Source organism: Caretta caretta, chromosome 3 (assembly GCF_965140235.1).
Source record: "Caretta caretta isolate rCarCar2 chromosome 3, rCarCar1.hap1, whole genome shotgun sequence".
In the NCBI taxonomy this organism is placed as follows: Eukaryota; Metazoa; Chordata; order Testudines; family Cheloniidae; genus Caretta; species Caretta caretta.
The window spans coordinates 22,437,927-22,465,203 of NC_134208.1; the positions used below are offsets into that span (position 1 = coordinate 22,437,927).

Sequence of the window (27,277 nt, forward strand, 5' to 3'; positions counted from 1 at the left end):
TGGGCCATTGGTCTGACCCAGTATGGCTGTTCTTATGTTCTGGCTGCTCTTCTCGATGAGACACTCTACCAATAAACAATACTCCTGTGTTTTGCGGAAATCCTACACACTGTTTCAGGGATAAATAAATGTTGTTCCAATCTTTCCTCACTTGGACTTTCTGCCATACTTGTCTGACCTTCAGCTGGATAATGAAAGTTATATAGAAATAACCTCATTTGAGAGGACACAAAATAAACATGCTCGAAGTGCATGACAATTTGATGACCTGACCAGATTCTGATTTAATCTGCTCCATTCTTCCCATCAGTTTTTTGCTTTTGGTAGCTGTAATCTCAGCCAGAGAAATCTCTGAACTGAATGATCATATTCGCACTTTCTATTGGAAGTGCCACTTTTTCTATAAACAACACACACACTTTTTTTATAGTTTTCATAAAATGGCTTTATTTCATTTCTGCCCTATCCTGGGATATCCAGAAGGAAAACAGTGGTGCCTTTACAGACATAGATACAGAGTTTAAAGCTAGATGGGACCATTAGTAGGCCTTTAAATTTCACTTAGTTACCCAGTATTGAGGTATCCTGCATGGTCCTCGATGTACTTCTCCATCCTCTGAGATCTAAATAGTTCAGAACTTTACAAACTTATAGAAGACATAGTGTTTTGACCCACATGAAAATCTATGATGTGGACACCTGGTGATTACTTTTTAAAATATACAAATAGAGAAACAGACACTTAAGCATCTTCCATTGCAGCCTTTGACAGGAAGACGCTGCATACCAAAATACTATCCTGAACAATAGACCCTCCTGAACACAGCTAAAAGTATGTGCTCTGTTTTTCTAGTTATTTTCCTCCCTTCATTTATGACTTTTTTAAATCCCACTGTAAGAACCAGGGATTTCAATATAAAGAATGGGGAAATGGCTTTTAAATTTAATTTAACTATTCTCCAACTAATTCTACCCACCAACTTTGTTCCTGGCTAGTAGGTTTCTGAGACATTTGAAGCCTCATTAATCCTTTAGTTACTAGAGGGGAGAAGCAACTGTCTTGACTTCAGCTTTCTGACTGCTAAAGAAGTAGGCTCTCAACTACTCTTGATGTCTCATGAGCGCTTCTTGTTGCCTTCCTCCTGAATAGCTCCAGGGCATATCTCTGCTTCTGTTCATAGCCATTTAAATAGCTGCCTGGTTAAAATGCTGTGAATCCTGTCCATTTCTAACAGGCCCATATGTAGGGCCTTACCAAATTCATGACCACGAAATCTGGTCTTTTGTGTACTTTTACCCTATACTATAAAAATACCCTATACTACAGGATAAAAGTATACAAAAGTACAGTGTTTCTCAAACTGTGTTTCTCAAACCCCCAAAAAGGGGTCACAAGGCTAGTGTAGCAGGGGGTCATGGTGTTGCCACCCTTACTTCTGTGCTGCTGCTTTCAGAGCTAGACGTCTGGTCAGCAGCTGCTGCTGTCCAGCCCCCAGCTCTGAAGGCAGCGCAGAACTAAAGGTGGCAACACTGTGATCTCCTCTAGGTACTATTTGCAGAGTAGGCGAAATAGTGTTGCATCAGATTATATTTGTCATATTTTTTTCCACTTCCAGAAGGCCTAGAAACGTGTTTTAAATGGATGGTTAAATTCTGCAGAATTAGGTTGTTAATCTCCTTTCAAAAGTTTTCTTACTTTCCACTAACAAATTGATTTTTTTAAAATAAATGCTGGGTTACAGTTTTTCAGTGTGCACAAAAATTACAATCCAATGAAAACTGTATTAATGTGTTTGCGAGGATTTAGATGTACACCACAGTGGCAGAGTTGGTAAACCTAGTTATATTGCCACTGATGTTTATGGTTATAAAACTAGATATAAAAAGATTGGTGACTTAGGAATGTTTTTGATGAAGTTAAACGCAGTGCCTGCTTTCTGTAATCACACTAAAACTGGTTTTGTTCCAAGACAGAACAGAATATGAGATTCTAAATCTGAAATGGCTTCAGTTTTTCTACCTTAGAAGTAGTTACTTGAGCAAACCCTATTGCTGAGGGGAATGACTGAGATTTGGAACCTTTAATCTGTAGGTCACTGGATCAAACATGGCAGGGTTTGTAGTAAGCTAGAGGTAGCTGAACTGCCATCATGCGGGTAGTTACTATCTGAAGTTTGTGGACTTGGTCCATTTCCAAGTTGACACAACCACGTCATGAAAACTACCTCTGGATTTTGTATTCTTGTTGTTTAGGCTGAAAGGCCAAGATTTTGAATCATGATGGAAAATGGAGTGGCCTCTCACCGTTAGAGATGCAACCTACTAGGTGATGGTTGAAGAACATCAGGGCATTAGCAGGGGAAAGCTTGCATAATTACTGTTCATTCTCTGTGTGTTCTGTGTAACTAGTACCTGCGTCTTAGGTTGTCAGTTGGGCTCCTTTCCTGAGAAATTAATTAGACACTATTTTTCACTCTTTAACTGTTCAAATGTAATTTGTTTTCTTCTGTACAGTTAACATCTATAGAATCTCTAAATATCTAGAATTTTTTTGTTTCATTGATGGAGTATATCCCCCTTAGTTGTGCTGTTAATATTTTTGGCTATTTATAAGAACTATTGGTTAATTTTTGGCTATTTTAAATGAAGTAACTTCCCCTTTTAAATAGCTGTTACCTGCCAAAAAGTTTTGGGAACCTGATGATTCAGCAAAAGATGGACAAAAAGGGATATTCCTTGGTGATGAGTGGAGAGAGACTGCATGGGGAACTCCTCGTAAGTGATTATAATATGTATTTAAAGATGATTCCTGTTAATTTATCTGAAAGTAATAGTTTTATAAAACCCTAGATATGCCTTACATTTTAAATTGTTTTCCCTCATGTTAATTCTGAGAAATCTATACTGAACAAATGACAATGGTATGCTAGTAAAACTCAAAACTGGGATACAAGATTTTTTTTAAAAATAAATATATTCAGTTATAACTGTTAAAAATAAAACTGGCTTTGTATTTAATTGCCATATTCTGGTCTTGCTTAATATGTTCCCCATTATGAAATGCTAACAACTTTGCAAGTTATACTGTAAAGTACAGATTAGTAATTTTTTTTTTTTTTTAAACAGACCATTCTATGTCTCAGCCTATTATGGTACAGAGAAAGCCTGGACAGGGTTTTCATGGAAACAGTGAAGTAAATGCTGTATTGTCTCCTCGATCAGAAAGTGGTGGCCTTGGAGTGAGCATGGTAGAATATGTGTTAAGTTCCTCTCCAGCAGATAAATTGGATTCCCGGTTTAGGAAAGGAGCTTTTGTAAGTAATCTAATGCTTTAAGCTTGCATAGTTACTTACAGCAGTGCTATGAATTCTTGTACATGGTTATGTTTTTCTATTACATTTTTCCATTTCTCTTCTATCATTCCCTTCAGCTGAGAAATGTGTAGTTCTTACCCACCACTTTTCCTTAGTTGGAAGATCCTAACATGAAGGGGTTAGGGAGAAACATTTGGGGAGTTCTTGGCCTTGAATAAGTTTCTCAGGAAAATTATTGCATTTATTTACCAATCACCTTCAAATCCAGGCAGAAAAATAGGTACTATGCAAATCACTGGTGAGCTGTAAAAGCTCTTAATAACTATATTTAAAGCAAAATACAAAATGGCCTTTGGGCTAGAGCTTCATATTATTTGTGTTCTTAAAAACACTTCTTTAATTTTTTTTAATAGTATATTGTGATCTAATTTGTGGTGTTACTGCTTTACCAGCACCGCTATAGTTAAGGTTGAGTTAACTTTTCCATTATAAATTCTGACAACGCCCTTTTATGTTTTAGCAATTAGTAATTGCATGTGGTTGAAACTTCATAAACAAGTTACATACCAAATGCAATTTCATTTAGAACAAAATGTTTGTATTTTTTACATGCACTATAGTGTAGAATTAGGTCATCTTACGGTGCTCCTTTTGTGTTCTGTTAAATATTCAGAATCAAACAGATTCTTTTTCCTCAGGGCACTAGAGATGCTGAAACAGATGGACCTGAGAAAGGAGATCAGAAAGGAAAGGCTTCTCCATTTGAGGAGGACAAAAACAGAGATCTTAAACAAGGAGATGATGAGGATGTTACTAAAATAAATGTCAGAGGTTTGCCAAATGGAATGGATGCCGATTGCAAAGATTTTAAGTAAGCTTTTAACTGTTTCTCAAGAAGACAAGCATATCTCTTTAGGGATACTTGGAGTTCTTGTTTGTGTGTCAAATTCAAACATTTATTCAGCTGTAGATTGATTCTTTTATCTCTCATCCTCCCCCTCCTGCTGTGCCACATGTTACTTACAATTTCATTAGCCCATGTGTCATTTTTCATGAGAGAGAAAAGTTCATCTTAACTAAATAAACCTACTAGTTCTTCTAAAGAAATTACTACCTGCAAAAGGCAGTGTGTAACACATGTTAAAGGGGGCTTTAAGATTTTATTCTATTAATAAATCATGAACTAAATTACTTCCTGTGACTTTTTTTCTTCTTAAACTTCATAACTTTCACATCTGGCTCATGTGTTAAGGAGTTAGTCCTGCACAATTTTAATGTAACCTCTAATTTTGCTATGAAGCAGTGCATCCTCCCACTGCATAACCTGTTGGAACCCCAATTCCGTTTCCCCACACAATTCATCCTCTATTTGACCAGCATGATATGATTCAGCTCCCTTCTCAGCCGGTCAGTACCATTCTGAATGCTGACGAGAGTGACATTTATTCAGGTTTTTTTGTTTTAAAAGGAGAAGGTCCAAACTTGGGATTTAAACCTTGATCCCACTCATAACAGCCCAATCAGCTGTCACAAGCAGCCACCCTATTTTATCTAATCTTTAATTAAACCTTTGGTACCTTACAAATACCAGATTAATCACCTTGGTATCTAAATACCTATCTAATGTATCCTTGATAATTGACATGATCATTGACAAACCAGAAAACTGCTGTTCAGACTGCTGCTTATAAGTCCATCCTAATATGGATGGGAGAATGGGAGGTACAAAACTTGAGTTAAAGATTATCATCTTTAACTCTTAATATTCTTTCTTTTCTTGGTCTAAAATTGAACCTATATATTTAAATGTTTGTTTGATTTTTACTTTTATTTTTTAAATTTAGGAAGGTAAGGCAATGCATATTTGACCCATTTCTAGTCTTTTGGATAAATACATGATTGCCCATATTAAAAACAAAGAAAATAACTAACAAACATGTTAATTATGCCAAAAGTGAAATCCTCAACATATTGTGTATCTGAAAAGCTACAGTCACTCCTTTGGAATGCATGCTACCATATCAAAAATAAAACATATTTCATTCATTTTACTAAATTGTCTACTGCATATGCAGAGTAGATTAATTTTAATCTGTTCTGTTATTTTTATTTAAATATCAAAAGCAATGACAATATTAAAAAATAAATGCTTTCCAAATTATTTTTTTTAGAAATGACTTTTTTTTTTGCATAAGTGCAGAAAAGCATCCAAACCCAGTAAACCTCTCAAGAAATAATAGAGAAGGCTATCTAATTAAGGGGGCAATTAGAAGCAGAGTTACGAATCCCTGCAAATAGAAGTTTATAATTGAACTATTGACACAACTTTAACTATAGCAACACAACAGCACCACTATAAGGAGCAAACCTATCCTAACTAAATATATATTTTTTTAAATATTTGTCCTATTCTTCCTGTATCTCTTGACATTTATATTAAAACAGTATTTTGAATTAACTTGTAGTATGGGTTTTCTTCCTATATAATTCTTATTTATAAGTGAAATGGATATTGAAATAACTAATGCATGAAACTTTAGTTTCTTTGGTTCCTAGCTTGTGTCACAGGCAAAGAAGAAGCAGTGCTAAATGGTTTTTAATGCATAATTTAGGTTTGGAGCCAGGGTGGGTTACTAGGGTGACAAAAGTTCCCTGCCATAGTGTTCCTCTTTGTCACCATCAAAGCACTAGAGTGGCTGTGTGTGCTCTGGATTGAATCAGTTTGTTAAAAGTGACAGGTTTTATGGTGTTTTCTTTCCCGCAACAAAAGACTGACTTCTGATTTTTGATACTGGACAGTTCAGAGTTATGTCTGCAGATTTGCTGGAGGCACCCATGCCTTCATTTCAGTGAGAGAGATTTAAACCTTTGAGTGCTGCAGAGATGAGAGAAGTAGGACTGACGTAACACTTCCCATTTGGGAAGTGGAGTGTGATACCTACCAACCTTTAACAGCACACTAGGGTGCTTTTACTGTATAGTAACATGGTCCATATGGCCAGGTTGTACACTACATGCCAAAGTGCTATAGATTTACACCCCAGCTTGCCAGGCACTGACTTGCCATCTAGCTAAGCCCTTACAGGTGATTGGCAATTCATTTCATTTCATTCATAAGAGTCTGGAAGTATTTTTCAGTGGGGTTTATAATGGAAGTAAACTGGTAAAGCTAAAGGTGTGCTTTTTCCTAGCTCACCATTCTATGCCTGTTAAACTGCTTATGGTGAATCTTCTTTCTCTCAGTTATATTTGTAAACTTTTTCATGTTTAAAGATTCTCCTTCAACAGATTGTAATATGCTTTGTCCAGTATTGATTTATTTGTCAAGGCTGTAAGAGGCTCTCTTTTAATTTCTTCTGTGCAGTCGTACTCCTGGAAGCCGACAAGCCTCCCCAACAGAAGTAGCTGAGCGCCTGGGTCCTAACCCTAACTCCACAGAAGGATTAGGTCCACTTCCCAATCCTACCGCCCACAAACCTCTGGTAGAAGACTTTTCAAACTCAGAAACTCAGAATCTGGATGCCATGGAACAAGTTGGTCTTGATTCGTTACAGTTTGACTATCCTGGCAATCAGGTACAAATGGACTCCTCAGGAGCTACTGTAGGACTTTTTGACTACAGTTCTCAGCAGCAGGTTAGTGCTGTTCTTACAGAACTGATGGGAATGTGTTTAAAATATTCTGTGATTTGAAGATGTTGCAATTTGTTCTTTCTAATTAACTATTTAAGCATAAAATTTTGATGTATTTCACCTTATTAAACTCCTATACTTGAGAGAGAGTAGGATGGAAACAAATAAATGTACTTACATTTCCATGTAATATACATTGTGCAGTTTCCCAACCTATGTCAGAAGAGTATTTGGTTTATAGTATTTTATATGTAAATTCTAAACTTTAAGCATAACTCGCATCTTTAAATTGAAAACTTAAATGTTTGCTATTTCATAGCTTTTCCAGAGAACTAATGCGCTAACTGTCCAGCAGTTAACAGCAGCCCAGCAGCAACAGTACGCATTGGCTGCAGCTCAGCAGCCACACATAGGTGAGATTTTTATAATGTATAAATACTTTAGATGTCAGCGACAAAAAGCTGACAAATGTATTGTTTTGCTACACTACTTTCAGTTTACTAAACATCAAATCTAATTCAAGTTTGCTGATTTATGGTGTTCTAACTAGTTAATAAATAGTAGTATTAGTAATAGTATGCATATATGCACTGGAAAGAGAAATATTAATGATCATTTTGAAGAGCTGCTGTGTCAGATTGTTCCTACTCTATATAACAGTTTCTAAAATTGCGTTTTCTGTTTTGTTTCCTCCACCTAAATATTTGCCACTACACTTGTGTTCAAATGACTGAAAATTAGTTTTGCTTATGTAGAACTGTATATCGAAAAAAATGGATGACTAAAAATGGGAAGTATGCTTATTTTAATGCCACAAAGTAAGTGTAAGTGAAGCAACTCATTCATTTGTAAAATGGGATAATACTTAATGTACCTCCCAGAGGTGTTGAGGTTAAATTAATATTTGTAATAGCCCATTGAGATCCTCCAGTAAAAGGCACTATAGAGTGCAAAATAGCTTTTATTGTGTTGATTAACTTCATTCCTTCATAAATAGCTGCTTATCCTAGAGGTGCCCTGGCAATTGTCTAGTTAAAGTAGTGTTGAATTTTGTATTTAAAGTAGGGCTAAAATCCTTGTAAGACTTCAGTGTTTGAATTTAATCTACACATTTCTTATGAATCCTGAGGTTTTTTGGACTCTTATCTGAGTTGCTGCAAAGACCAAACTTTAAACACCAACACTTCAGTAAAGTCTGAAGGAAAAGATGGGTTTGTTTTTTAAATTTTTACAGCTTAGCAGAAGTTATTCACTGAGTCCTGTTTTGTGAGGAGCTCTGTGCTAAACATCCCCTGGTTCAATGAAACAGCAGTGCCTTAGAGAGCCCTTGGTGCATTGATATCTTAGCAAGAAGACATTCTTCTCCCTTGATGCTACTGCCTGAGTGCTCTCAGGAGTTAAGGTAGCAGCAACAACTACAGAAAAGCCGAGTTGTCTTTGTGGAGGCATCCAGACACAAAAGGGCTCCTCAGGGGTTACTGCTTCAGTGAGCTGAGACAGCCCAACATGGGAGCCCCTCAAGCTGAGATACTTTGGTGAAGGGGTAGTGGATTCCAACTCCTGTACTCCCCTCACTTTCATCCTCCTTCACCACCTTGCATGTTCATTTTCATCATCTGAGTCAGATGCCACCAGCAGAAAGTTGATTTTCTCTTTTGGGGTTTGGGTTCTGAAGTTTCCACATCCGAGTGTTGCTCTTTTAAGACTTCTAAAAGCATGCTTCACACCTTGGTCCTCTCAGATCTTGGACAGCACTTCAGATTCTTAAACCTTGGGTTGAGCGCTGTAGTTATTTTTAGAAATTTCACATCGGTACCTTCTTTGCGTTTGGTCAAATCTGCTATGAAAGTGTTCTTAAGATAAACGTGCTGGGTCATCATCCGAGACTGCTATAACATGAAATATATGCAGAATGCGGGTAAAACAGAGCAGGAGACATACAATTCTCCCCCCAAGGAGTACAGTCACAAATTTAATTGACACATTTTTTTAACGAGCATCATCCGCATGGAAGTACGTCCTCTGGAATGGTGGCGGAAGTGTGAAGGGGCATATGAATGTTTAGCATATCTGGCATGTAAATACCTTGCAATGCTGGCTACAACAGTGCCATGCAAACGCCTGTTCTCACTTTCAGGTGACACTGTAAATAAGAAGCAGGCAGCAGTATCTCCTGTCAGTGTCGACAAACTTGTTTGTCTTAGCAGTTGCCAGAATAAGAAGTAAGACTGAGTGGACTTGTAGGCTCTAAAGTTTTACACTGTTTTGTTTTTGACTGCAGTTATGTAACCAAAAAAAAAAAAATCTGCATTTGTAAGTTACACTTTCTCGATTGCACTTCAGTACTTGTATGAGGTGAATTGAAAAATACTATTTCTTTTGTTTATCATTTTTACAGTACATATATTTGTAATCAAAAATAATATAAAGTGAGCACTGTGTACTTTGTAGTCTGTGTTGTAATTTAAATCAATATTGAAAATGTAGGAAAACATCCAAAAGTATTAAATAAATTTCAGTTGGTATTCTACTGTTATAAGTGTGATTAATTTTTTTAATCACAATTAATTTTTTTTAGTTAATCATGTGAGTTAACGGTAATTAATTGGCAGCCCTAAATCCGAATATATTTTTTGAGATTGGACAACCAGAACTGTGTGGTGTATTCAAGGTGTGGGCATACAATAGATTTATATAGAAAATACCTTAATGCCGCTGTCTTATTATCTATCCTTTTTCCTAATGATTCCTAATATTCTGTTAGTTTTTTGACTACCCTTGCAAAATGAGTGAATGGTTTCAGAGAACTGTACGTCGTGACTCCAAGATCTCTTTCTTGAGTGGTAGCAGCTAATGTAGAGCCCATCATTTTGTATGTATAGCTGGGATTATGTCTTCCAATGTGCATTACTGTGCATTTATCTACATTGAATTTCATGTGCTATTTTCTTGCCCACTCACCCACTTTTGTGAGATCTTTGCAACTTTCTGCAGTCAGCTTTGGACTTAACTATCTTGAGTAATATTGAATTGTCTGCACACTTTGCCATCTCACTTTTCACCCCTTTTTCAAGATCATTTGTGAATATGTTGAACAGTACTGGTCCTAATATGGATCCTTGGGGTCCCTGCTATTTACCTCTCTCCACTGTGAAAACTAACCATTTATCCCTACACTTTGTTTCCTATCTTTTAACCAGTTACTGATCCATGAGAGGACCTTATCCCATGACTGCTTTCTGTGTTTAAGAGCCTTTAGTGAGGGACATGGCCAAAAGCTTTCTGAAAGTGAAAGTACATTATATCCACTGAGTCAACATTCTCCATATGTACGTTGACCCCTTGAGAGAATTCTAATAGATTGGTGAGGCATGATTTCCCTTTACAAAAAGCCTTCCTCAACAAAATGTGTTCATCTGTGTGTCTGATAATTCTGTTCTTTACTATAGTTTCAGCCAATTTGCCTGGTACTAAAGTTAGGCTTACCATCCTGTAATTGCCAGGATTGCCTCTGGAGTCATTTTAAAAAATCAGCATCACATTAGCTATCCTCCAGTCATCTGATGCAGAGGTTATTTTAAATGATAGGTTACATACCACAGTTAGTAGTTCTGCAATTTCATGTCCGAGTTCCTTCGGAACTGTTGGGTGACTATCATCTGGTCCTGGTGACTTATTACTGAGAAATTAATCAGTTTGTTCCAAAATCTCTTTTGTTAACACCTCAGTCTGGGAGATAAGGTGAGTGAGGTAAAATCTCTTATTGGGCCAAGTTCTGTTGGTGAGAGAGACAAGCTTTCTAGCCACACAGTGCGCTTTTTCAGGTCTGCTTTCAAAAGAAAAGCCGGGGAGCTTAAATTCGTTAATCAAAAATCATGTCTAGCAGAGTAATAAATTTAAGCTCCCAGCCTTGTCTTTTGAAAGCAGACCAGAAGAAGAGCTCTGTGTCGCTCAAAAGCTTCTCTCACCAGCAGAGGTTGGCCCAATAAAAGATACTACCTCACCCACCTTTGTGTCCCTAATGTTCTGGGACTGACACAGGCACATGTATATTGTATACCTCAATCGGGGACATTTCCTCAGATTTATCACCTAAAAAGAATAGCTCACATGTGGGAATCTCCCTCTCATCCTCAGCAGTGAAGACCGATGCAAAGAATTCATTTAGCTTTTCTCCAATGGTCTGGTCTTCTTTGAGTGCTCCTTTAGCATCTCCATCATCAGTGGCCCCACTAATTGTTTGGCAGGCTTCCAGCCTCTGATGTACTTACAAAAAAAAATTTTGCTGTAAGTTTTTGTGTCTTGCTAGTTGCTCTTCAAAATCTTTTTCGGCCTGCCTAATTATACTTTTGACTTGCTAGAGTTTATCCTCCTTTCTATTTTCCTCAGTAAGATTTGACAGTTTTTAAAGGGATGTCTTTTTGTCTTCAACCACTTCTTTTACTGTGTTGTTTAGCAGTGGTAGCTTTTTTGGGGTCGGGGGGGGGGTCCTCTTACTGTTTTTTGTGTTTTTATTTGGGGTATACATTTAGGTTGAGCTTCAATAGTGTTTTTAAAAAATCTCTGCATTTCAACACTCCTCCACCTCCCTTGAGCACCTGTGGCACCCCTGCGCTCCCTCCCCACCCAACATTTAGTCAGGGGTATATAGTAGAAGTCATGGACAGGTCACGGGCCGTGAATTTTTGTTTACTCCCCATGACCTGACCATGACTTTTATTAAATATACTAGTGACTAAAACCTTAATTATCATTGTTCCACCAAGTTTCTCTGATGCTTATTATATCAATAGCCTCATTTAATAGCAAGCACTCAAGTTCATCTTAGTTCATCTTAATTTTTAGGTTTCAGAGTAACAGCCGTGTTAGTCTGTATTCGCAAAAAGAAAAAGAGTACTTGTGGCACCTTAGAGACTAACCAGTTTATTTGAGCATAAGCTTTCGTGAGCTACAGCTCTTGTATTTGCATATAAGCACTTATAAAATTTCTCTATTTATTTGTTTGCCCTCATGTGGCATAACTGAATGGGGTTAGGGCAGAGATTTTGTGGTTAGAAAAAATGAAAGTAATGATTTCTCTGCTACTTTTGTCTTCACTTCAAAACATCAAGAAGAGTACATGCAGTACTTGTTTTAATACAGGTATAACTTGTGATCACATTGATTAAATGTGCAATAATGTCTGTTGGATCTATTTGCTAAAATTAAATCTTTGTTTGTTACTATAGCAGGGGTATTCTCAGCAGGCTTGGCTCCAGCTGCTTTTGTGCCAAACCCGTACATTATCAGTGCCGCTCCTCCAGGTACTGACCCGTACACTGCAGCAGGGTTAGCTGCAGCAGCAACACTAGCAGGTAACAACAATTTTTCTCAATTTTATTATAACTTACTGATTAGAATTTGAAAATAGTAAAATGTATTTATAAATTTTTTTATTGAGAAAATAAATCAATATTTGTAGTTTTGAAGATTTTTTTCTATGAATACTTAAGAGGGCACAATCCACTTAATAAACTGCATTTTCTTTGAGTATTTTGTACTCTTAATTGTTGCAAATAATATCAAAGATTGCTCTGTCTAGAATATTTTTTATTAATATTGTATCTGAAAATTATAGAAAAAGATTAAGTATTGTTGTTCCTTTTTTTAAAATGGAAAAACTGAGATCCATGAGCTGTTAAGTGTATTTCCAAGGTGACTCAACAGGTCATTGATAGAACTGAGATTAGAAAATCATGCCTTTTGAATCTCTGTCTAGTACTCTATCCAGTAGACAGTGTATTCCCTGTTTGCATGAGTCTTTCACACAGCAACAGGATGTGGAAAAAATACCTTTAAATAGGAAGGTCTGATGTAAAACCACAAATATTGCAGAGTGCTCAGGGCAAATGGAGTATTTGGAACTGCTTCTGACATTTTGGAAAGAGGTTTAGATTTTAAGTTTGTTGTCTCCCAGTAATGGAGGTGGAAAGGAATATTAAAATATGCACACAATACATGAGAACTGTGGCATTTGATGAGCAAGGTGATTAGAAATGATGGTTAAGAGCCTTTCACTGCTAGGTTTTTTTATATCACAAGTAGACTGGAAATGTTGGGCTTCAAAAGCTAAGACAGTATCTCAGCCCAGTTTGAAGGATGTGATCTATCATGTGTGAGTGTCAAAGGAAAATCGCAGGGTTGTATTTGCAAACAAGAAAAGGGATAAAGAATGAGGAAGTGTAGAACCAGGAGTGTTGAAGAAAAAAGACCAAGAAAGTTGCTATGGGAAGCTCTTTGGTTTAGGCAGGATAGGCTGGGTTTATCCTGTGGAATGTGAAGTGATTTGTTAATGTGGGATAAAACTGACTTTGAGCATACTTTTACATGTAAGCTTTGACTACTGAATGTTATGTAAGTGTTTCTAACTTTACAAGGGTCTACCAGAAGGGTGTTTATTGTTACAGTGTGAACCCTCTTGTGTGTCCCACTCCCAGAAGTTGTTTGACCACATGCATGTATCTGTTTGGATTATAGGGTGATCATTTACATTTAAAATGGAACTCCTACTTAATAAACTAATTGGGGACTGAAGTTCATAAACTGGAATGTTTCCTTTTGATCTGTTCAACGCCAATAGACCAGGAACACGGACACTTTTTTTTTGGTGGTAGTAGCTTCAATTTGCAAAGTGATTCGTCCAACCCTCAGCAACTTTGATAAAGCTTGTGAAAAATTCCTTACAGTGGAAACAACCAAATTTGACCTCCAAAACTAGTAATTTTTCTCAGTCCTATCCCTGCAGAGTAGGGTCATGCTTTGTAGTAAGGTTTCAGTTATAAATGGTTTATAACCAATTAATAGATGTTAAAAGCATGTTATAGATCAGCATAGGACGTATGGGTTATAGATGATTAAGAGCAAGTCAGTAGAAGGTGCTGTAGATGGCCATGATGGTAGTTCACCTGTTCTAGAGTTCATTCTGGAACAATTGATTAACCATTTATTAAAATATCTGTTCATCATTTCTTAACCTTTTGTAAACTATTTGTAGAAGTAACTTGAATATAAAGTGTGTCCAGAAAGTAATTACTGCTGTCCCTCATCAAGAGTTGGGTGTAAGCTACCATCTGGTACAGCAGTTGAACAACTTTGAATTGTTATGGGAGTTATCAGTTATGTGCTTAAAACTTAGTCAGGGTTGACTGTCTAACCAAATGGCTGCATTCAAAGAACAGAAACAGTGACTTGATATTTTTCATATACACGGGTAGTTGTTGTTTGTTCTAAGTATATCAGCCTTTCTTGTGTTCTTCTGTTAATGTTTCAGACCAGAAAAGGGGGGTTAAAATGAAGCTCATTAGTTGAATCAAGTGGATCTTTTAAAATAGATACATGTCTGGTTTTGCTAACATTTATTTAAGAGCTCTTGACAATGACAATGCAAGTTCTCTTTGTAAAATTGAAAGTAGATTAATTTGTGTTAGGGATAATGATGTCTTCTGTGTGACGTTCATTCAGCAACTAGCACAGTAGAGTGAAAATCCTGATCAGAGTTTATAGGTGCTATTGCAGTATGAATAATAATAATTTTGATGAACAACAGTAAATTGAAAATAATGTGTTTTGTTAGGTCCGGCAGTGGTCCCTCCTCAGTACTATGGAGTACCATGGGGAGTATATCCAGCCAATTTATTTCAGCAGCAAGCTACAGCTGCAAACACCACAGCAAATCAACAGGCAGCATCACAAGCACAAGGACAGCAACAGGTAGAGTACAATCTTCATGCAGAGGAACAGTATTTTAAAAAAAAAAAAAAAAGTTGTATAAGGTTTGCTACTTCAAAATATCAGTTTATAAACAAATTCAACAGGAACTGTAAACAAAAATTGCATGTCACTCTTTAGACTTTTCTCTTGTGCTTTTCAACAGTCTGTATACCAAAAGTTTTGGTTAGTATTTGACTAGTTCTCATTTCTTAAATTCATTCATATTACCAATTATATCAGCATCTTTTAAGTTTCACCTGCTGCATAATTAATCTTTATTTTTTTCCTTATTTGGCTACTGTTGCAATCCTAATTAAAAAGAATACATTAAAAATTGCTTCCTTCGTCTGGGTTGCTATAACTTAATTGAAGGTGGGTTTTAATGCTCAGGCCTAATATACACTAAAAAGTTAGGGCAACCCAGCTATGTGTCTAAGGGGTGTGAAAAATCCACACCCTGAGTGGTGTAATTCAGCCAACCTAACCCCAGTGTAGACAGTGCTAGGTCAAAGGTATTGCCTGTAAGGGAGGTAGATTACTGCCCTGACAGGAAAAACCCTTCTGTCAGCATAGGTAGTGTCTGCGCTGAAGCACTACAGTGACATAGCAGCTGTGTTGCTGTAGTGTTTCGAGTGTAGACAAGCCCTTTGTAACTAGTGCTGCATGAATAATCTCTCAAACATTCATACAAAGTTTAAAATGATTTTAACAGTCAACAGCAAGAAAAGAAATCGGGATAAAGACTGCCACATCCTCTTGAAGTTCTTCTTATAGTGCTGCAGCAGGGTGCAGTTGTGCTGTAGTAGCTCTAGTAATTTTCCACCTATTGGAAAATAGTATATTGTTGAGGGGGGGTTGTTTTTCTCTCTAATTTTAAAAAATAATCCTAGTTTTTCCATTGGCGTTGCTCTATACAGGAAGATAATGTGCTTTGACATTGTGTCCTGCCATGGGTTATTTTTGTTTTGATAAATCAAGAAATTATAGTAACTAAAATATATCACTGAAATTAATCTCACCATTTTATTTATTGAAATGCTATTTTTACTACTTTAATTTCATTAATCTTTAACTCAAGATTGCTTCATTTTTATAAGATTTGTTTTTATGATGTTTTTTTTTTAAATCCCATTCATTGTGTGAGGGCAATTGTGATGTAATGCTTGAAGCCATTACAAAAATGTTTCCTAAAGACAAAAATAAATCTTATGTAGGCTATGTATCTGATACTTTTTATTATCCTTTCCTCAAAACAACAAAACATTCAATGCCATCCTTAGCCAATATATAATTTACTAGTAATGTCTTTTTATTGAATTTCCATTCTCTCAAATTCCAAAATTGCACCCTCACCTTAGAAGCCTATATAACTGGATCTTCCCTCCCATTTAAAGCAGTTCCTAGTCGTAACTTGTCACTGATGAACTATCTTGAGAGTTGAACAGCCTCTCTTCCTTGCAGAATTTTTTCTCATCTATTGAATGAATATCTAACCCTGTTTCCCAAATACTGGGTCCCAGGAAGGGTCTAGGTGGGTCACCAGCTATTTTCAGACACCTTAAGCGCGTGCGCGCACACACACACGGCATGTCTGCCATAAGTGCTCTATCTCTACACTCTCTCTTCTGCTAATCTGGGGCAACAGCACAGGGAACAGGTCCCAGGCAGCAGCAGCATGGAGGAAGTGGCCAGAGCCAGCAAATGGACAGTCAGCAGCCTTGGGGAGAGGGGCTGGCTGGTGCTGCAGGGAGGGGGCAGGCTTCAAGAGTTAGAGCAAAGGGGCTGGGGTGGGGAGGTGGTTAGTCGTGCAGGGAGCTTGGGGCCTGGGCTGGTGGGGGAGTGGAGTGGAAAGGAGGGAGATTAGGAGGTTGAAGGCCTGGGAGGGTAGGAGGGCCTCCCCAGTTCAAATGGTGCTCCCCAGCCCTGTGTGACAGCTCCTAGCACGCAGTAGTTTTGTGTGTGTGTGTGTGTGAATATATAAATAAATGGTGGGTCCCCAAAAAGGTCAAAATGCAGTTGGTGGGTTGCCTAACTAAAAAGTTTAGGTTAAAATCAGTTGTTCCCATAAATAATTTGCATGCAAGATATTTGTGCAGGAACACATAGGTGTAAGACTAGCTAAACTGCATTTTTCTTTCCAAATTTGTGTGTGGAAAAAGGACTGTTTGTCAAATAGGTGACAAGATATAAAGCATATTTGTCATAATTGGGTAGAGGAGTTAAAAACCTGAAACAAAATCAAGTTCACTTATCAACCTCCAGAAGATTGGATATTGATAAAGGATGTGTTTTGAGTTTTGGTGGGGGATAGGTTAGGTAAGTATTTACAAACTACAATTGGTAAATTTTCAAAGCATAAGATAAATTCCTTCAAGTTATGGAATGTCCAGGAATAAAAATTTTAAATTGGTGGAATGTGAGGGTAAAGATTTTATTTTATTTTATTTTATTTATTTTTACTATATTATGTGCTTGTCAGGTAAGGATTGGTTTTCAGTTAATAAATTGTCTGGATTCACAGATGTGTTTATAGATTTAGGAGGACTTTTTACAATTTTACTTTCTTCTAGAATCACAGCCATTTCTAAAATATTCTCGATCTCTATTGTGCTGGCTAGCAAAAGACCCAAGGCAATCCTTGAACCTTGTGCTACAATACTTTCAGCAAAGTAGTCTATACCTGTTACACTTTTACATGTTTATGCACTTTAAGGTGGGGTATTCAGAATATTAAATTCAGAACTAAAAAGCATTAAATACACAAACCAGCTGTCCTAGGCCTTTTATAGCGTATAATTGATTTTGTACTCAGTTTTTAAGAAAATAGTATCATATTGGTCTTTTGTAGGTTCTGCGTGCTGGAGCAAGTCAGCGCCCTCTTACTCCCAATCAGGGTCAGCAAGGGCAACAGGCAGAGTCACTTGCAGCAGCTGCGGCCGCAAATCCAGCTTTGGCTTTTGGTCAGGGTCTTGCTACAGGCATGCCAGGTATATAATTGATGGATTAAGGAAATTAAAAATCAGTTTGAGTTAAAATATTGGTTTTATTAGAAATAAAGTTAACTATATATTAAAATTCTGTTATATTTGTAATAGGTATTTGGCGTTCATCTCTGTACAACTTTATGCTTGTTTAGTTTGGGTAAAATCTTGACACAGTTTTTCAAATACTAGAGGTTTTCTTTCAACTTGTTTTTAGCTGTTATATCATTTTAAATATATTTGTCTTTACAGTTAATGTATTTAGTTTTTAGTACATCTAAAAAATCTTATAAATGGATAATGCCCCATAGATATGCAGTTCCAAAGGAATTCTGTTACTATCTACTTGAAAACTCAGAATTGTCACTGCCGCTAATGCCAAAAGAATTGTAGAATAAATTTTATACTTGTATCACATAACTCTTAACAACGCTGAAAAGGAGAATTTAAAATGATGGAAACTGCTTAATTACCTCTGATGATGGGTTTGAAATAGATCTTCTGCATTTTTTGGTACCTATGAGGCTTGCAAGAGAATTAAAACAAAGCTGCACATTTTAAACTTCTTTCAGTCTCCAGAGCTTTAGACTCTCTGCAGTGAAATAGTGTATGCTTCATAACGTTCATCCTAGTGCATTCTCATTATTTGTGCGTGATAAATTGCACAATGCATTGCAGTAAAAGATCAAAACTGCTGTTGAACAGTTTCAGAACTTTGGTACAACTTCATGAGCCAGAACAACTTAACCATTTTCCTTGCCCTCATGTCAGTACAAACATGTTTGAGGTTTTTCCTCTTTTTCTTCTTAGTTTAATTTTAGAAAGTGCTATCATCTACCCTCAGTTGATGGAAGTAGCATCATGGCTGCATACTGCGTGGCTTCTCTCATTTATCACTATTGGGGTGATGCCCCTCACCTGTGGAATTTGGAGGCAGTCCAGTATTGGTGGAGGCTGCAGAACTAAGCCCCCTTTCAGCTCAGACCACCAAATATTTTTAACTCCAGCAGCTGAACAGGTTGTCCTTTCAGTTTCTTCTGGCCAGATTGTTTCATAACTTCAATTTGTTTTCATGTAGTGGTGATTTCATTTCAGCTTCTAGCTGCTCTCTCCATCACCTAAGGTGCGGAATCACTGGAGCAGTGAGTCTCTAATCTTTGTGTTCTCCGACAGAGCACCTCTCAATCAGGCTCCTTTTTCCCCTCATAACAGCAAGCGATGATGCCCTGCAAGCATTGAGCCAAGTTAGAAGTGCTATAAGCAGCTTTTCAGGAGCCTCAAAGGGCAGCTTGTGCCCTGCTGCCACAAGCCACTGACTCTTGTGCTCTGCCAGGAGATGGGGCATGAGAGTGCAGGTTATACGCAACTACAACAAGCCACCATTCTTTGCACTTTGCCAGGATGTGGGTGTTGAGAGGGACAGGTGTGTAGGGCCTCGACCCCTGCCAGAAGTTGCTTCTCCACTGTGGGAGGTTCAACCAGGAGCATGTGAATTCCCGCAGAGAGAACTCCTCACAGCCTGCTTAGTTGTGAGTCTTGCAAACTCCAGAGACTTTGGGTTCCAAAAAACAAAATAATCATCCCACTCTTAATGTAACAAGTCATATTGTTAGGTGGGATAAAAATCAGGGTTTAAACCCATTCTCCTTTGCCTTTCCATGCTGAGGAAGTCTTTGCTGGGACTCTTCTCACAGAGTTGCATTTACAGTGCTGTGGAGCAGGCTAACCAGCGCCTCCCTCATCCACGCTGCAGCATGCAGCCCGTCACTCCTGTAAAGCAATGCTCAACCACCAGTTTAATGGGAATTGCACCTTTCTGGTTTTCAGACAATAGACCCTCACTCTGCCAGGGCATGGGGCTCAGGCAGGAAGGGGTCTCTCTTTCCCTACTCTGTAGGATGGCTCCACGTTAAAGCATAAGCTGCACAATAGGCAATCTGTGACCAGAACAGAGGTACATGAAGGTTACGTTCCCCATGGAGCTGCACCATCATGAACCTAGATTCTTCCCCCCACTCTCAGACTTCGCTTAGGGCACAAACAAAGCTTCACCATTCATGTCTGTGCTGGGCCACTATCTAGATGTCCTCTACATTGAAAAGTCTCATACATTTCCCTCTCTGAGGCCTGGTCTACACTGGGAAACAGTATTCCCTCTAAGCTGTGCGGCAGCCCAAGAGTCAATTAAGTGCAGCGCACTTGGAACACTTGATTAGCAGAGCCGCACACATCTGGTGACATTTGTTCAGGTGCCCCTCCCCACGCTGCTCTGCAGATGCATTGCTCCTACCTTCTGCCTTGGAGCCCCTGGCCAGCTGCTCCCAGGGCCCTCCTTGCTGTGCAGAGTGGAGGGAGAAGTGGGGTGCTGATGTCAGGGTGTCTCCCACCACCCATGTACCCCATTTCTGCAGACCACGGGAGGGGGGACAAGGCTCAGGAGCAGGATGGAGCTGCTAGCAGCTGCTGCGGTCTGAACGAGCCTTCTGGTGAGTGCCCCTCTGCTTCAAGAGAGCATGTACAGTCTCTCATACACTTCCCCAGCATCTAGCACACATATATACATACTCTCACACACACACCTCCCAACACAAATTGGTGGTGGTACTTCCTGCAGTGCACACATATTCTCTGTAATTTTATTATTTCAAAGTGCTGCTGTTCTAGTTTTTGACTGGTGTATGCATTTCATAATTTTATTTCTCTTATGCTTAAATTTAATTCTTTGAGTAGTGAGTTCTAAAATGCCTAACCTGTCCTGGCTGGAGTAATCCCTATGGTAACTTTTTAAAAATATATATTTTATCTAGATTTTTTTCGTTTCTACTGGTGGCGCACGTCCGCACATTACCTCAATATTGGTGCACATATCAAAATTCATTCCACACATGGATGGAAAAAATTAGATGGAACATAGCCAGGAAGTTAGGTTTATATACCTGCATCACTAAGGGATGTGAAAAATCCACACCCCTGAGCAACACAGTTAACCCAACCTAACCCCCAGGGTAGACAGCGCTAGGCTGACAGGAGAATTTTCCCACACTACCACCTCTGAGGGAGATGGAATACCTACGCCAATGGGAGAAACCTTCCTGTCAGCATAGGTAGCTCTTCACTGAAGTACTGCAAGGGTGGAGCTGCACCGCTGCATCATTTTAGGTGTAGACAAGCCCTGAATAGCGTTTGATGGAGGTATTCTTTCAGTCTGCCTCTTTTGCTTTTTTACTATCTTACTTCCTGTAATTCTATGAAAGAAATCCCCTCTCTTGTTTAAAATAACTCTGAGAGTATGTCTACACTATAGCACTTAGTTATAGATGCTACCTCCGCCAAGGGGAGTGATTCTCCCATCAGCATAATCCACCTCACTGGGAAGCGGTAGCTGGGTTACCAGAAGAATTCTTCTTCAACCTAGCACTGTCTACAGCAGGGGTTGGGTCGGTATAGCTGTGTCTCTCATGGGTTAGAGATGTAGCTATACCAATGCCAGTTCCTAGTGTAGACCAGGGCTGAGTTACTGAATGAAGTTCTGAATGGTATTAGATAATTACTAAAATATTAACATGGGTATTAGGCAGCTGGAGGAGTAAGCAGGCATCCTTTCAGGCTCCCAGTGACATCTGTCAGGCCACTCCCATAAGCAAGGTATTTGTCCTCAATTGGGTAGTCCCCAGGCCAGCATGAATGTATGCTATGTCTCACCTGTAAACAGCCTAGGGAAATACCCTATGCATACACATGCTTCCTTCCCACAATCGTGAGAAGTACACTGGCCAACTGTACCCTGTTCATCTCATTCCATCCAAAATGCCAGTTCCTTCAAGCCTCTCTGGTGTTTCCCAGCAAGATGTTAAAATACTGCACCGTTTAGCATGTTAGGCATCTGGGAAACTATTTGTAGAATAAGAATTGAAGTTCCTTTTACGAGGTTCCTAGTGGTGCTCTGTGCCTGTGTGTTTGGGGGAAGATTTGAGCCTAATCCAAGGAAGATTTGCCAAATAAATTTCCATTCCTCTGCAGATGGATTCTTTGGTAGACAAATGCTACAGGGTTCACTTCCACATAATTCCTTAAATTACAAAGCTCTTGTGGGTAACTTGCTTTTCAGCCTATTCTACTTTAATAATAAAACCTCTCTCATGTGGTTGCATGCACACATGCTTTTGTGATTCAGAGCTCACTACTTCCCATTAATGATGAATTGAGGAGAGAAGTCATGTGACAGAATGAGAAATTTAATACCTGACAGTTTTATTTCTGTTAGCATCTTCTTTCCTCATTCATCCCACCTTGGTAATCTGATAAATGTATGGAATATAATTTGTAACAAATTGAATTTTTTTTCTAACGGGAGACTTAAACATTTTAATTATCCTTAAGGCAATTATATATCAAGTCTTCATCTTAATGGTGGTAATCAGTTGCTGGAGTGTTTCTACAGCTTTGGAAGAATTCTGGTGGCCTGAGCTGAAGGCTGGGGCTTAATCCTGAAGCCTCCAGCAATAACACTGGATTGCCTCCAAATTCTACTAATGTATTACTCCATTAGTAATAAAAGAGGAGATAAGCTACTAAAAGAAAATGATCAGGTAAGCTAAATTCTATCTGTAGATAGAGTTTAGCCTGAGATGTTAAACCCCATGGGCCAGGTTTGCAAAGTTAGTCATACATAATGACATCCACACATTCATCTGTGAATACATTCAGGGCATGCAGGCTCCAAAATCTGCAGCTCTGTGACCACATATAAAACCAGTTACATGATTTTTGTTAACACACACAGGGTATTTGCACATAAATGAGGTGCACACATTAGCCTGTGTTTAATTTGTGAAAACTGGCCCTATAAGTTCTTAAAACAATGTAGCAGCAGCTAGCTCCATTCTGATCTCTTTAACTGGATCTGTTCTAACTTTACTGAGCAACATGCACTAAGTTCAAGCTAAAATCGATCTTCAAAGGAGAGAAAAGAAAGGGATATTTTACAAGGATTTTTTTAGTTCCTGTTTGAGTTTCCAACCTTTCAGAACTCTGTTTCAGAGACCATATTTGGACACACACATGCATAAAAAACTTCACCTTAATGCAGTCTTTTTTAAAGGCAGGTGTTTTATTCAGTTTTGTATTCAGAACAGTTTTCATGTTAAACTCATTTGTTTAGTTTAATTATGAAGTGTGGTGTGAATACATGTGGTTTCTAGTAGCGCTGTTACTGTTTCAACTGTTTCCATACGGAACACTTATAAAAGATTTATCTTTGACTTCTAAATCTCACAACATGGAAGCACAATGTATAAAACCTATTATCCTGAATACAAAATGAAGCAATTCAAATACAAGTTACTTTTTAGTTCAGTAATTTTTTTCTATTTTTATTTGTATTAGACTTTTAAAAAATAAATACATCTTGTGAAAATATTAGTTCTGTTCGAAACCACCAAAGCCAAGAGAGTTTGGGGTTCAATCTGTACAATTACCTTAGCTCAGTCTACTTATTTTAGTGTGTAGACAATATTACTCGGTATCAGGAAATCTAAAAAAAATAAAAATTGGACAGTCTCAGATGTGCGTTCACAGAGTAGAGTGGTCTCAACTTCATCACATCATGATTAATGCAGTGTCATCTGTCAGTAAAACTATCGTCACCCATGGTCTGATCGTGGATGAGGTGTCCAGTCTTGACTGAATCATCAAGATCTGCCTCGTTAACTCATCTTGTCCTTGTTTTAGTACAGGTCTGCTGCTGGTGACTTGGTGCAGCATGAGCCTTGGTAGTGTTGAGATGGCCGGGGTGGAGAGACTGTTTTTGCATCTCATATTAGATGCTTTACTCTATCCCAGGGTCTTTGACCGTCAGTTAAATTCAAATAGTACACAAGGTCCTGGATAAAGTGCTTGTGTGAATCCGTGTAAGCATATAGGCTATCCCATGACACTACAACCTGCCTCAGCAAAGGGAGATTGTACTGCTTATATTATGGTAGTGCTCTGAAGTCACAATCAGGGACAGGACCCCTTCTGCTAGATGATGATTATACATATAGAAGAATGGGGGTCACTGCTCTGAAGAGCTTAACATTTCAGTTGAGATAAGATTCAACTAGTTGGTATAACAAACAATTGAAGGGAATAGCTAAAGGAGTAAGACTAAAAAGAACATGCCATTACTTCGACTCCCTATGTGCATAACTTGATTTGTTCAGTCATTTTAAACATTTGCCTAAGTTATAGGATATAAATAATAGCTATCATCAGTTTCCAATAGCCATCTGTTTTTCCGTTGACAGTTTCCATAGGTATAATGGTAGAGATGGGTCTTGAGGGATTTGAAGGAGGACATTGTGGTGGGATGGGCGGCCCATGCTTAAAAGACAGCATGGAAGAAAACACAAAGATAGTTGTGGCAGAAGTGGACAGAGGCTTGCAGCACTGGCAAAGTGACAGGCAAGTAGATGACAAGGAAATAACCAAATAGTGAAGGACAAGAAAGTTGAATTTGATGTGAGGAAAGAGTAGCTAGTGGATGTTGGATTACATGGTCAGAACAACAAATGAGTTGGAAGTTAGGATAGGTGAATCAATGGCTATTGGTCAAGATGATCAGGGATACAACCCTATGCTCTGGATGTCCCTTAGCCTCTGTTTGCCAGAAGCTGGGACTGGACAATGGGGTGGATCACTTGATAACTGCTCTATTCTTTTCTTACCCTCTGAAGTGTCTGTCAGAGGAATTGGTCTGACCCAGTATGGGCATCCTTATGACAGGAGCGAAAAGAAGAGAAGGTTGCAGTAATCAAGAACAGAGATGAGGAGGGTCTGGTTGAGCATTTTAGCTTACTATGCAGAAACAAAAGGGTGGATCTTGGACATGCTGAGAAGGAAGCAGCACCAAGATTTAGACTAGCCTGGATGCGTAGATCAAAGTCGAGAGTGTGGAATCTAAAATGACCTCCAGAATGAGAGAATGCAGGGTGATAGTGTGAACAGTGATTGAGAAAGAAGCAGTGGTGAAGGATTTAGGAAGGTAGACGATCCGATTTAGTGATGTTAAATTTAAATTGACAGTAAGGTGTCCAGGAAGAGATGATGGGCTCTGATATGGGATTGGATGGAAGGAGACATCTATGAGTCTATGAGACAGGTCAGTAGATTTTTCCTGTTGTAGGTGTAAAGATTGCAATTGAAGCTGTGTAATCAACTAGAGAAATGATGTAAAGAGAGGAAGGAGTGGGCCTAGGCAAAGCACTGTAGCTTCCCTGATTAGAGTGGGAGAGGAAAGGATGAGTAACGCCATTTAAAAAATGCTGACAGAATTACTAGATAGGAGGACGGGTTTCAGAGTAGTAGCCATGTTAATCTGTATCAGCAAAAACAACGAGGAGTACTTGTGGCACCTTAGAGACTAACAAATTTATTTGGACATAAGCTTTCATGGGCTAAAACCCACTTCATCAGATGCATGGATTGGAAAATACAGTAGACAGGTATATATACACAGTACATGAAAAGATGAGAGTTGCCTTTCCAAGTGAGAATAGCCCACTTCCCACTTGAATTGTCTTGTTAGCACTGACCCCCCACTTGGTGAGGCAACTCCCATCTTTTCATGTACGGTGTACATATGCCTGTCTACTGTATTTTCCACTCCATGCAGCTAGATAGGAGGATAAACGGAAGATGGAGGTACAAAAACCAAGGGATCAGATTTCAAGAAAGGGGTGGGTATGATCAGAGCTTTCAAAATCATAATGGGAAGTGATGAAGACTAAGGATGAAGTAGAAGCCATGAGCTTCAGGTGAAAAGAAGTCTTTGGCCTTTGTGAAAGCAGTTTCAGTGGAGTGGAGAGTGGGTAAGCCAGACTGCAAGGAAATCAAATGGTGCAGAGGAACTTGAGGCAGCAGTAGTAGATGGCATTCTTGTGTTCAGAGGATTAAAGATGGTGTTAGAGAAGCAGCTTTTATCTTATGGATGAGGAGATCACAGGATGCTTGCATTGTGAAGGCAGTGAGCTGGGAGTGAGGGATCTAGTTGAGGAGCAAGATGAATAGGTGCAATGAAGATCATGATGTGAGAGATCATGTGGTCACTGGAACAGGTGCGGGGAGAGGTTAGAGGAGGAGAGCAGGCAAGGAACCACAGATCTGTGACAGGAGGAGGGAGAGAAATGATAGGTGGGAGGCCATGTTGAATCTTATCAGTTTCTCTCCAGCAAATCTGATGCAGGATGGTCTTGATGTCAAGGCAGGAGGGAATACAGTTTACATAGTGTCTCGTTCTAAGGTTCTAGATATACGTAACAAGATCTTCTCAGCAATTTAGTCACTGGGGCCCTGTTCCTTATGTCTGAGGAGATTGAGTGGGTAATGCTGAGGCCTTTTATTGGTGGAGATCATTTATGCATCACAAAAATGTGGGGGGGAGGGGTGCTAACTGCCAGCAGATCTCAAACATATCCCTAGTGCAAGCCTTTCTGTAGCTCACGAAAGCTTATGCTCAAATAAATTGGTTAGTCTCTAAGGTGCCACAAGTACTCCTTTTCTTTTCTCAGGAAACAGTCTCTTGACACTAATTCCCATGCCGATTATCGCTCATTAGCAAACTGCCAGAGGACATGGATAAGATAGTGACAAGCAAATACGAACAGCATGTGGAATCCTCCTGTTCCTTAGACATCTCCAATCTGTTTTCATACCTGGACATGGTGCAGAAATAACACATCATGGTAGTCAACTATTTTAGTGAATCTGAAATACAAAGTAGTTTTTGAGCTCTGATGTTAACACGTTGTATTACTCCAAGTTTGTGTACACATAGAACTTCCTTTCCCTGCACACCTCCCCCCACTCTTGCTTGGGAAAAATACATATACAGGTGTTGTAAGCCTGAAACCATCTAGAGAGCTGTGACTGTTTACATGCTCATGTGGGGTGTGTGCATGTTGATGTTATAGCATCATTTCAGAAGTATGGATATGCAAAAACAATAGACTCAAATAAACAAAAGTACTGGTAAGTAACCTTTTCCCTTTCTAGTTCTGAAAAAGTAGATTTATTGTGGCATACCAGTAATCAATTAAAAGTCCACCATGCTTGAATACATTGGAAGACATGTAAATAAAAGGGAGGTGAAAATACTGGTAGTTGGATCATTATGACTAATGTTCGTAATAAATGTGTATAGTAACATTGTAAGGAGTGTTTTTCTGCTGTGCATTTTATATCACTTACCTTCTAATATTCTGTTCTGCATTCTTTACAGAACTTCACTAAAGCTGAGTGCAGTCAGAAAGCCTCACCCTTTTCTAGCGTAGGAAAGCCGCGGTCATAGTGGTGAAGCCTGTGGCAGCACAGCAGTTCTATAGGTGGAGCTGGCAGCACAGGCTATAGTTAAGGTTGTCCAACACTTTACATTATACAACCCTGTCTTCAGTTGCTTATATAACTTTTGCCAAACTGTAACTGTTCAGGCTGGAAATTTTCCATGCTGGGTGTTTGCCTCAAGTTGAATTTTTTTAAAAATTTTCAGCAAAAACAGTTCCACCAGTTCTGAGAATAAGGCTAGGGGGAAATGCATTGCTTCGCCAACGTTTTTGAAAAAAAG

The 27,277-nt window shown here is 38.7% G+C and overlaps 1 protein-coding gene across 10 annotated transcripts in view; it reads left to right on the plus strand.

Annotated features, from left to right (window-relative positions):
* The window catches only part of PUM2 (pumilio RNA binding family member 2), a 107,656-nt gene that overhangs the window by 44,400 nt on the left and 35,979 nt on the right, over positions 1-27,277 (plus strand). For all 10 annotated transcript variants that reach the window (XM_048845582.2, XM_048845581.2, XM_048845576.2 and 7 more), the window contains exons 3-10: positions 2,670-2,775; positions 3,127-3,314; positions 4,013-4,185; positions 6,679-6,949; positions 7,266-7,359; positions 12,175-12,300; positions 14,559-14,695; positions 17,544-17,682. In XM_048845582.2, coding sequence (XP_048701539.1) covers positions 2,670-2,775; positions 3,127-3,314; positions 4,013-4,185; positions 6,679-6,949; positions 7,266-7,359; positions 12,175-12,300; positions 14,559-14,695; positions 17,544-17,682 — 1,234 coding nt within the window. The remainder of the gene's footprint in view (positions 1-2,669; positions 2,776-3,126; positions 3,315-4,012; positions 4,186-6,678; positions 6,950-7,265; positions 7,360-12,174; positions 12,301-14,558; positions 14,696-17,543; positions 17,683-27,277) is intronic.